The following is a 12,565-nucleotide window of genomic DNA, read 5'->3' on the forward strand; positions in this document are numbered from 1 at the left end:
GAGCATGTTAAGAATAGAAAAGTGGGGCTCTCCTACAACAGTGCCACACAGAGCATTTAAACAGCATGATATGGTGGATGCCTTGTTTATGTCTCACTTCAAACAAAATTCATAATATACTGGCTGAAACAGATGACTTATCTGGCCCAGGAGTGGAAAATCTAGATTTATATAAGACCTGACTTTTGAGGCAAGTGCATGACAGATATTGTGTAGATGAATGGAACACACATAGATCTGAATGAAGAAATTATTCTATTGCAGATACTTTGAACTGTCTACCAAATGGTGATAGAGAAGCAATACTGAAGAAATTGCAAAGGAAAATTAAGGACAATCTCCATACAGAACATTTGTCTTTAGTGAATATGAAGAGTTTTGGCTGCAGGCTTCGTCTGATGACCTGGTGTTGTCAAAGATAGTCAGGACTGGCAAACACATCTCCCAAAGCATGCCTGCAAGTGTGGAAATGGCCTGCAACATGATTTTATTGGATCCATAGATTATTGGGAATGAAAGGATACAATATCTCATTGTATTTATCAATAGCCATTCAAAGAGCTAAAGGATGTGGGACCAGGAACCAACACAAAATTAATCATAGAGGAACCTTTGCCACACACCTCTTTGGGGAAATATAATTAGACACTGGTCCATAGTTTAGACAAACATGAATAATTTATAAAGAACAGTGGAATATGATACAATTTGATTTCTCTTTATCACCCATTTTCAAATGGGAATGTGGAAAGGTCCCTTTGAATGTAAAGAAGGCATCAAAGAAATACGTCATGGAAGGTGACTGAACATCATCAAAAAGCAAAGGAATAATACTGCACTCCAGAAGAATACTCATCTGCAGAAATATTAATGGGGACAGAAATTTCAGGATAAGCTTGAATCTCATTCAGCCAAATTTGTAAAGAAAGCCAATTGTTATCGAATGAGCTTCGCAACATAAGTTGCATGAAGCAGACTTTGGTGTTCAGCCCAATCTTTGTATCATTTACACCAATTCAGGTGTAAGCTAACTTTGCACAGACTGGTGACTGAGACTTTGAAGTTAGACACTGTTAAGAATGGAAAATTAATAATAGATAATGAGTTTTAAAAAAAAGCAAAATATGTTGAATAGGCAATAAAAGCTCATTAATATTTTTAGAGCCCCAATTAAACCCCCACCATTCCACATCATGCCGTTTTGCGCATGCTCTGTTATATTGATGATATCCAAGCAGAATCAGGTAAAATTCTCACTTTCTCCCAGCTGTCTTTGTAACATGTGAAGCTCTTGTTGGACCTCGGCCAGAGAAAATGGTGATGGTGTCAGGTAAGCTGGCCCAAAGGGCATGCTTCCAAACTGAGAAGGGAAGCCAGCACAATATGAAGCCTGACAGGCATTAAGGCTTGTTGGCACACTGCTGGAATACAAACCTAAAGATGGACAGCAGAATCAAAATAGAAATAAAATGAAGTATTTTATAGAAATAAACATATGCTTCAACATAAACACAGTAAATGTGGAGATACTTAACAGCCCTATTCCTGCTGCGTATAGGTATGGTCAAATTTGGAATTGGCATATTTGTGATTTAATTATTTCTGCTGCTTCAAGATCCTGAGGGATCTGACTGTTGCTAAAGTATAATTGGTATAGTCTCAATTCTTTGATGTGTAACTCAATTGCTTGTTCTCGTTTGTGATCAAGGTTGTGAATGTTAATGAATGTTAATTCACCATTCAAATTCCATATGAAATCCTACTATAGCAGGAGTTACTAGAGCGGGATGCCTGACTAGATTTTCTCCTCCTTAGCACAAACACTAAGCAAAGTTAATTATCTTGGCTTACTCATTATAGACCTTTACCTCTTTCATTTTCCTGATGTGTTTTTGGTTCACATTGGATGGGTGCACTGGGCAAACTACAATGCAAGTGTCAAAGTGATTTAAGATGGAAAGCAAATGATCTGTTCTTAGATCCATATAGCCCCCTTGGATGTAATAAGTACATTCAATTCTCTGTCAATTTGCTCTTCAGCACATTCCACAAAGTTGGAAAATATTAGTAAAGTTGGATGTATTGTCTCTGCAATATTAATGATGGATCTCAAGTGAACACTAGTTCAGACAAGTGAAAATTATCAGAAGCAGTAGAAAGACACAGGCACGATCTAACTGAAAAGGGGGATGCCTTATGCCTTGGTGTGGCTCACGTAGGATGGAGCCTTTTAATTAATAATTAAGCAGGCTTCACTTCTCTTGTTAAGGCCTGCTTCAATGCTCTCCCAAGTTTTATGTGACCAGCTGAACTTTGCGCAGGTAACAGCAAACAACTTGGCTTACAGTCTATTGTTCATTGTTGGACATAGCCCTCCTACCATAAAGGTCCAGGCACACTGAAAATGGCTAAATGGTTTCAAACATTTAGGCTCCACTGTGCTAGATGATGCTTAACAACAATGTCTACTTGTCTAATATCCTTCTCTTTGTGGGAAAAACATTAATGCCATAAGTTTCTACAATGCTCCCACTATTATCCAGTATAAATTGAACTCTGTTTACATACTTTCCCTGGTGTTTTCATACCTTTACTTTAGGTGAATAATTTAGAGAGCCTCCACAGAAATATTTTACTTTAAGGTATCATTTACTTATGCCTAGAGTGATAAGGATGGAAACTCAGTGTATGGAACATAACATTGTACCCATTCCCTGTCTTCTGCTTCACACTGCTACTCACAGTATTTGAATGCTTCCAGTCAATATCCTGAGCAAACAAATGGCATCAATTAGTAACAGTGAGTTAACTCAGCATGATACTAAATACAGTCAGAATCTGGGAAACTACATCACTGCCTACATTTAAAAGAGGAAAAACAAAACGTCATTCTCAATCTATCTTGTTGGAACTTCTACACTCAATTTAAGATCCCAATTAAAGCACCATGCATTGATCAGTTTCTAACCATACCTTTTTGTGATTTAACAGTGTCACAGGGTTGCTGTGAGGGTGAGATGCTGGCACTGTCCTTTGGTCGATTTTCACATGAAGAAGCAGATGCAAGAGATGAATGTTGGGATGGGTGTTCACTATGATTTTGATCATCTGACAAAAGTAAATGCTAATGTAATGAGATGTCAAAAAGTCACAAACTTGTACAAATATTTTTCTGGCATGAAACTAAAACAAACTAAAGACAGAGCAAATTCATAAACACCCTGTCCAAAAGCAATGTGAGGTTACTTTTACCTGACAAGCTATAGCAGTTCGAGACAACTCACCACCATCTAGTCAGGTGCCTCCTGATTACCAGATATGAATGAGCTGTTTCTTGATGTATTTTACTGTGAATTTATTTGCACCAAACTTAAACTGATACAAAGAGTAACATAACTTCATGGATGTTTTTAAAATATTAGGGGTTTCAGTATAGTTTTTCTGGTTGAAAGGAGGGTGACATGGGACCACCAACATAAAATTGTGGATATGCTATGTTGGCGCCGTAAGAATGGCGATACTTGTGGACTGCCCCAGCGCAATCCTCGCTTATTTGATTAGATGCAAATAATTGATTAGATGTTTTCATGCTTTCATGTGCATGTGACGAATAGAGCCAATCTTTCAAATATAATCATCTCACTCATGGTGTCTTAAGGGACTTTAGTACTAATGAAGTACATCAGATATGTAGTGACTGAATAAAACACAATTGTCAGTTTGCAGAGAACGCTTTGATAATGGCCTGAAATCTGTTTTGGTAACACAAGGAATACTGGGAATAATTCTCCTGTTCTTTTTTGAAGCACCACGAGATCTTTAAAGTCCACCTGACAAAGCAGATAGGGCCCATGTTAACACCTTAGCCAAGACCAACAACACTCAACTTCTTCAACACTACACTGAAGAAACAGCCTAAAATTTTTGTGCTCAAAGTTCCGTCTGGTTTACCGACTGACCCATAGCTAACAAACTCAGGACTGTGAGCAAAGTTACTTAAACATTAAGTTGAAGAGATTGTGGAGGCATACTAATGATCTTCCTAGAATCACTGGATTCTGGAATGCTTCCAGAAGTTGGTTGATGATGTGTATTTAGATTTTCAGAAGGCCTTTGACAAGATGCCTCATTTGAGGCTGCTTAACAAGCTACGAGCCCTCGATATTACACAAAAGATTCTAGCATGGATAAAGCAGTGGTTGATTGGCAGGAGGGAAAGAGTGAGAATAAAGGGAGCCTTTTCTACCTGGCTGCCTGTGACTAGTGGTGTTCCACAGGGGTCTGTATTGGGACCGATTCTTTTTACATTATATGTCAATGATTTGGATGATGGAATTGAAGGCTTTGTTGCAAAGTTTGCAAACAATATGAAGATAGGTGGAGTGCCAGGTAGCTTTGAGGAAGTAGAGAGGCTACAGAAGGACTTAGACAGATTGGGAGAATGTGCTTAGAAGTGGCAGGTGGTACACAGTTTCAGGAATTGTATGGTCATGCACTTTGGTAACAGAAAAGAAATGGTTGATTATTTTCTAAATGGAGTGAAAATACAAAAAAAAACTGACACACAAAGGGATTTGGGAGTCCTTGTGCAGGATTCCCCATGATTAATTTGCAGGTTTAGTCTGTGGTGAGGAAGGCAAATGCAATGTTAGTATTTGTTTAAAGAAGACCAGAATATAAAAGCAAGGATGTAATGTTGAGAATTTACAAAGCACTGGTGAGGCCTCACTTGGAGTTATGTGAGTTTTGGGCCTCTTATCTTAGAAATGTGCTGAAACTGAAGAGGGCTCAAAGGAGGTTCACGAAGATGATTCCAGGATTGAACAGCTTGTCATATGAAGAATGTTTGATGGCTCTGTGCCTGCATTCACTAGAATTTAGAAGAATGAAGGGTGACCTAATTAAAACCTATCAAATGGTGAAAGGTCTTGATAGAGTGGATGTGGAGATGTTTCCAGGGATGTGAGAGTCTAAGACCAGAGGACACGGCCTCAGAATAGAGGGACATCATTTTAGAACAAAGATGAGGAGGAATTTATTTAATCGGAGAGTGGTGAATCTGTGGAATTCTTTGCTACAGGCAGCTGTGGAGGCCAAGTCTTTATGTATATTTAAGGCAGAGGTTGATAGATTCTTGATTGGTCAGGGCATGAAGGGATCCAGGAAGGAGAGGGGTTGGAATGCAGGAGACTGGGGCAGAGGGGAAAATTGGATCAGCCATGATGAAATGGTGAAGCTGACTTGATGGGCCAAAATGGCCTAATTCCACTCCTCTATCTTATAGTACTGGAGCACAGATTGCTTTGTCAAAGGACTATATGTGTCAAACCCCCCCCATTCCTCCCTCCCCAAGCACATTTCAACAAAATGTTTGATATATGACATTATTGGATTAAATGGTCATCATTATAAAATGATTCTGGGAGTTCTTGAAAGGTGGTATTCTGACTTGGGGCCCCCTTTTTCATATTGCATAAGGAGTGAACAAAGAAGGAAACAATGGTCATTGGAAGTACTGCTGTCAATATATTCTAGTGCTCTTGTGGACTGTAACAACTGGATCAATGAATAAAAGAGTAATATGTATCAGCATACTTCTATTCAAAGAACCAGATAAAATGAATTGTGGCATTTAAGATTAATGAAGATGATGATGATGTTGCGAGATCACTATTGTGTCATTTTGTCATCCTGTGATATCACAAGGACATTCCGTGATGATTGAAGGACAGAATGACCAATGTACACAGGATATACACAATGTATATTACATGTATATTACATTGCAATGCACTCAGGATATAGTAGCTAGCAAGAATAACATGGTAGTTGAACAAGACCAACTAGGTAACTTCAGTAAGTTCTTTAGGCCTGCTCATTGGTGAGTAGAAACTGTTCTTTATAAGCTGCTCATTCCATATACTGACCACCCTCTAGGAGAAAAAAAAAATTCCCCAAGGTTCCTAGTAAATTTCTCCCCACTCACCTTAAACTTATGTCCTCTAATTCTTCATTTCCCAAATCAAGGAAAAAAGTGGGTTCTATGCTCATAATTTTATACACCTCTACAATATCACCCTGATTCTCCTACACTCCAATAAATAAAGTTCCAGCCTATTCAACCTCCCTCCTTAACTCAGTCCTTTAAATCCTGGAAACATGTTTGTAAATCCCCTCTGCAGCCCCTTCAGATAATTATCATCTTTCTTATAACTCCTATAGCACAATGAAAACTGAACCAAATACAACCTCACCAACATTTTGTAAAATTGAAACATTACATCCAACTTCTATACTCAATGCCCTGACTTTTAAGGCAAGTGTGCCAAAAGTGTTTTACAGTTTTACCAGTGATAGCAACTTCAGGAAATGATGTTACTTTCTGGAAAATGCTCTATCTCATTCCACAACTTCAGTATTTTATTAATATTGTAGTTCAGTGTTACTGCTAATATTCCTACATAAATATTGCTGCTGCAACCAGGCCTCCGATTTCATTTTGATATGTGTAATTATTTCCCTTTGCTCTTCCTTTGCTTAACTCTAGCGGAGCTTTAAATATAAGCTTACCTGCAACAGCATGTGCTTCCAGCTCTGTGCTCTGCTGGTCATCATGTGAGTACTCACTACTCAAGTCAACTTCATAATGGTAAGCATCCAGGTCATCATTGGTTGACTCTTGCTCATCTGATATAAATGATGCTCTGTCAGACTGTTCAGAGTCTGACAGAATCTGGCTGTTGGATGGAGTGTGTGCCCGGCTCTGCAGTTTGCAGCTTAGGGATTCAATGAGCTTGTTTTTCTGCTCAAGCTCTTTGTTCAATCTGTGAATAAAATTAATGCTTCAATTAAATCACCATCTTGTCAGAGATTTTGTAGCCAATATTCTACATGTGATCTATATACAGTAGCTGCTGGTAATTTTTTTTTAAACATATAATGAGGGAAGAGCTACCAAAAACTAAGAGAAGGCTGATGAAATTTAACACAACATGATAAAAAGTTATGTTTTCATACAAAAACGAGGATTTAAATAATACATAACAGAATCAATCTTAAGCTAGTTACAGCAATGGAAAGAGCTGAGGCTAAGTAGGCATTAAGGAAGTAGTTAAAAAATATACAAGACCCAGGGGCTTTGAGTAAAAGGGCAAGGATGTCACATTGAATATTTATAAAATACTGCTTTGATTGCAACTAAAAGATTAAATCCAGTATGTGTTATTTGCGCAGTGCAAAGGCTTTAGAAAGTATGCAGAAGAGAGGTCCTGGAATGAATACAGGAATGTGGCCTCTAGACTGGAGAAACAGGGATTGTTCTTGGAACAGTGGAAGTTGAGCAGAGAGCTAATAGATAAATTTAAAATGATGAAGGGTCTACACAGAATAGATGAAAATAACTTGCTGCCGTCAAGTGGTGTCCATTGCAACAATGAGTAAGGGAGGCAGATTCAGTCATGGTATGGAAAAGGGAAGAGTGTGCAGAGCTGTGGGGAGATAGTGGGAGAGAGGAACTAGCTGGGTTACTCTTGCATTGGGCCAGCATGAACACAATGGAACAAAGGGCCTCCTTCTGTGCTATTATATTTCTGTGATTTATAAACAAAGGGAAAATGATTTCTTGTTTACAATTAATTTTAATGCAGTCAGTCACCTGCCCCATCATGTAAGTACAGGCTTTATAAAACAAAGTATTTGTTTCAATTAATTTCCCTAAATGATATTTAAATGCTATTATTGATTCTGATTCCATTTCCACCTGAGATAGAAGTAATCTTCTGTGAACCTGGAATAAGTTAACGCATTCCATTCCTCACTTTTTATCTTTTGGTATATTGTCCGGTCTTTAAGGTATCATTACTTATAAAGTAATCTTCCATAGCAGGAATCTTGCCTCAACCACTCTCAGATAATCACAAACACAGACAAATTCAGAATAAACCTTCAGGATATCCAATTACATAGAATATTCACACTAAAATAGTAGGCTCTTATCCTGAAGCCATACAATGTAATTTTCAGTTTTTTTTTAGGATGTGCAGATACCAATTAACAATCTGTCATTGAATGTATTTAAAGTTCAAAGCAAATTTATTATGAAAATACACGTACGTCACCAAATACAATGCTCATTTCCTTGCGGCATTCACAGTAAATACATAACAGAATTAATGAAAGACCACAACCGATAGGATGGACAACCGAATAATGTGCAAAAAACAACCAAATATGCAAATACTTCAATTGAGGCCTCACCGAAGATTTATAAGTATCAAAACTACACCGTTGCTCTTATAGACAAGAGAAAAACTGCAGATGCTGGAAATCCGAGCAACACACACAAAATGCTGGAGGAACGCAGCAGGCCAGGGAGTATCTATGGAAAAAAGTACAGTCAGCGTTTTGGGCCGAGACCCTTTAGGACGGAAAAAAGATGAAAAAGTGACTTGTTTTGTCTTTCAGTCTCTGAAGCAGTAGTCACTAAAAGAAAAATTCTCAAGTTTGCCTTGTAGGCCTAAAGTTATACTTAGTTTCTCATTTACCATGTTAGCAATTTTTATAGTGGTCCTGGTATTTACTGTTGAACAAAACACAAACCTGCAATTAGAAACAATGCACAAGAACCAATGGAAAAATATAGTTATTTCATCAGCAAAAATACAAGAAGTTTCTATGTCAATTTGTTAAACAGTTGGAATGGAGAGATGCCAATATATTTGCACAATTCCTCCAAATCTGTTGACAGGATAAATAGACCATTATCAATGTCCTCTCCCAAGTGAACATCTCCAGTTTTGAGATCAAAATAACTCCCCTGCCCCAATTTTTAAATCTACTCCTCAACCTTTTTTCCCTCCAGTCCTGTTGAAGGCTTTTGGCACAAAATGTCGACTGTACCTTTTTTCCTAGATGCTGCCTGGCCTGCTGAGTTCCTCCAGCATGTGTCTTCCTTGTTTTTATATTCTAGTCCTCTTGAAATGAATGCTGACATCGCAATTGCCTTCCTCACCACTGACTCAACCTGCAAATTAACCTTTAGGGAATCCTGCACAAGGACTCCCAAGTCCCTTTGTGCTTCAGTTTTTTTGTATTTTCTCTCCATTTAGAAAATATTCAACCCTTTCATTACTTCCACTAAAGTGGATGACCATACACTTTCCTACACTGTGTTCCATCTGCCACTTCTTTGCCCATTCTCCTAATCTAAGTCCTTCTACGGCCTCTCTAATTCCTCAAAACTATCTACCCCTCCACCTATCTTTGTATTGTCTGCAAAGTTTGCAACAAAGCCATCAATTCTATTTTCCAAATCATTGATATATAACATAAAAAGAATTGGTCCCAATACAGACTCCTGTGGAAAACCACTAGTCACAGGCAGCCAACCAGAAAAGATACCCTATATTCCCTCTGTTTCTGTCCTGCAAATTAGCCATTGTTCTATCCATGCTGGAATATTTCCTGTAATACCATGGGGTTGTAGCTTTTTAAACAGCCTCATGTGTGGCACCTTGTCAAAGGCCTTCTGAAAATCCAAGTCAACAGATTTTCCTGCTTGGTATTTCTTCAAAGAATTCCAACAGAATTGTCAGACAAGATTTTCTCTTGAGGAAATCATGCTGACTATGGGCTACTTTATCATGCGTCTCCAAGTAACCTCATCCTTAGTAATCGACTCCAACATCTTCCCAACCACTGAAATCAGACGCCTATAGTTTTCTTTATTCTGCTTCTCTCCCTTCTTTAGACTGGAGTGATATTTGCAGATTTCCAGTCTTCTGGAACCATTCCAGAATTTAGTAATTCTTGAAAGATCATTACTAATGTCTCCATAATGTCTTCAGCAACATCTTTCAGAACCCTGGGATGTATGCCATCTAGTCAGGGTGACTTATCTACCTTCAGACCTTGCAGTTTCTCAAGAATCTTCTCTCTAGTTATAGTAACTTCAGGACCTCTGACACCTGGAACTTCTGCCATACTGCTAGTGTTTTCCACAGTGATGACAGATGCAAAATAGTTATTCAGTTTTATTCATTTCCTACTCCCCCATTACTGCGGCAATGTTTTTCTGGTGGTCTGGTATCCACTCTTGCCTCTCTTTTACACTTTATGTATCTGAAGAAACTTTTGGTATCATCTTTAATATTATTTGCTGGCTTATTTTTGTATTCCATCTTTACTTTCTTAATTAACTTTTTAGTTGCCTTCTGTTGGTTTTTAAAAGCTTCCCAATCCTCTAACTTCTCACTAATTTTTGCTCTATCATTTGCCCTCTCTTTGGCTTTTATGTTGGTTTTGATTTCTCTTGTTAGACACAGTTATAACCATATAACAATTACAGCACGGAAACAGGTCATCTCGGCCCCTCTAGTCAGTGCCAAATGCTTATACTCATCTAGTCCCACCGACCTGCACTCAGCCCATAACCCTCCATTCTTTTCCTGTCCATATACCTATCCAATTTTACTTTAAATAACAATATTGAACCTGCCTCTACCACTTCTACTGGAAGCTCGTTCCAAACAGCTAACACTCTCTGAGTAAAGAAATTCCCCCTCCTGTTACCCCTAAACTTTTGCCCCCTAACTCTCATGTCCTCTTGTTTGAATCTCCCCTACTCTCAATGGAAAAAGCCTATCAACGTCAACTCTATCTATCCCCCTCATAATTTTAAACACCTCTATCAAAGACACCCCTTAACCTTCTACGCTCCAAAGAATAAAGACCTAACTTGTTCAACCTTACTTAGGTAACTTAGGTGCTGAAACTCAGGTAACATTCTAGTAAATCTCCTCTGTACTCTCTATTTCTGTCATCTTGCCTTTAGAATACGTCTTTCTTTTGGGATGTATAGTCCTGTGCCTTTCAAATTGCTTCCAGAAATCTAGCCATTGCTGTTCTGACATCATCCCTTCCAGTGTTCTTTTCCAATCAATTCTGGCTAACTCCCCCTTCATGTATTTGTAATTCCCTTTACTCCACTGTAATACTGCTACATCTGACTTCAGCTTCTCCTTCTCAAATGTCCGGGTGAATTTGATTATATTATGATCACTTGCCCCCAAGGGATGTTTTACTTTAAGCTCTCTAATCAATTCTGGTTCATTGCACAATACCCAATCCAGAAGAGCTGACCCTCCAATGGGCTCAAGGCCAATTCATCAGCACTCTAGAAATTCCCCCTCCTGTAATTCAGCACCAACCTGATTTTCCCAACCTACCTGCATATTGAAATCCCCATGATTATTGTAACAATGCTCTTTTGGAATGCATTTTCTATCTCCCGTTGTAATTTGTAGACCACATCTTTGGTTCCTTAAGTTTGTTATAGCCGAGGGTGGTAATGGGAGCAAGCTCCCACTACCTAGTAAATGCTCCCAATGGCGTGTGCCTCACATAACCTCTGTCAACCAAGTCCAGCTCCTGGCTTTCATGTGTGCTTAGCTACTAAGCCCGGCGGAACCATTTCTACTGACAAGAGAAGGGGCAAAGGCGGGCTACTGGTGCCTTAAAACCAGTCACTTCTGGCAGATAGGGCTTGTCAGCCATGGTTGGCAGCTCACCTAGGAGCAGAAAAACTCTGAGCTCATATCTCCTCTGTTTTCTGGCTATACTCACTCATGGGGACGGGCTTCAGGAGTAAACCCCGAGGGAAAAATCCGGAGCTAGAGTCCCTAAGGCAGTCCTACGTTGAGTTCAATGCTGACTGGCAACTCCTGCGATGCTGCTGGTACCAAACTGTATCAGTCTGTGCCATTGCTTTGAGTTCATCAGATGTGTGGTTAGAGGGAGCTTGCTACATGAGCAACAGCTTGCTCTCCATATCGTACTGCCCAGGCTTACCTATCTAGACAGCTAGGATGAAATATCTATGTTTCAACTCTGACTGATGGAAGTCTCAGACAGAGAGAGACATCCTTACTAGTTTTTGGGGGTTTGTATACAACTCCCGTCAGGGTCTTTTTACCCTTGCAGTTTCTTAGCTCTATACACGATGATTCAACACCTTCCAACCCTACCTCACCTCTTTCTTACAATTTGAATTCATTTTTACCAACAGAGCAATGCCACCCCTCTGCCCACCTGCCTGTTCTTTTGATGATATGTGTACCCTTGGACATCAAGCTCCTGGCCGTGATTCAGTGACACCTACAACGTCATACATGGCAATCTGTAACTGTGCTACAAGTTCAACCGGATTATTCTGTACTCACCTCTGTCCTTCTGGGCCACAGCGCCAGACTCAGTACCAGAGACCCAGTCACTGTGGCTCACCCAGTAGGCTGTCCCCCTCAATAGTATCTGAAATTATATACTTACTATTGAGTTATTCCATATACTGTGCACATTCAAAATCTAACACCTTCAGCCCTGTAATCACCCTTTTCGAATTTGTCTGCCTTTTACATTGCAACTCATCCTGTTGACTACAATTTTGCCCCATCAACAGCCTGTGTTCACTACACGTTGCCTCTGTTTGTAAACCAGTTACCTGATCTTCAGCACTATCAATGTGGTACCCATCCTCCTGCCAGATTAGTTTAAACCTCCCCCAAACAAC

The 12,565-nt window shown here is 39.2% G+C and overlaps 1 protein-coding gene across 8 annotated transcripts in view; it reads right to left on the reverse strand.

Moving 5' to 3' along the window:
- Positions 1-12,565, reverse strand: part of pde4dip (phosphodiesterase 4D interacting protein) — a 417,345-nt gene that overhangs the window by 40,847 nt on the left and 363,933 nt on the right. For 6 of the 8 annotated variants that reach the window (XR_009514772.1, XM_059984447.1, XM_059984446.1 and 3 more), the window contains 3 exons: positions 6,571-6,824; positions 2,974-3,108; positions 1,258-1,434 (listed from right to left, as the gene is read on the reverse strand). Coding sequence is in view for 7 of the 8 variants with exons in the window: in XM_059984447.1 (XP_059840430.1) it covers positions 1,258-1,434; positions 2,974-3,108; positions 6,571-6,824 (566 nt within the window). In the remaining variant the exon portion in view is untranslated. The remainder of the gene's footprint in view (positions 1-1,257; positions 1,435-2,973; positions 3,109-6,570; positions 6,825-12,565) is intronic. The other 2 variants (XM_059984444.1, XM_059984445.1) reach the window with 2 other exon arrangements.

Source organism: Hypanus sabinus, chromosome 11 (genome assembly GCF_030144855.1).
Source record: "Hypanus sabinus isolate sHypSab1 chromosome 11, sHypSab1.hap1, whole genome shotgun sequence".
Classification (NCBI taxonomy): Eukaryota; Metazoa; Chordata; class Chondrichthyes; order Myliobatiformes; family Dasyatidae; genus Hypanus; species Hypanus sabinus.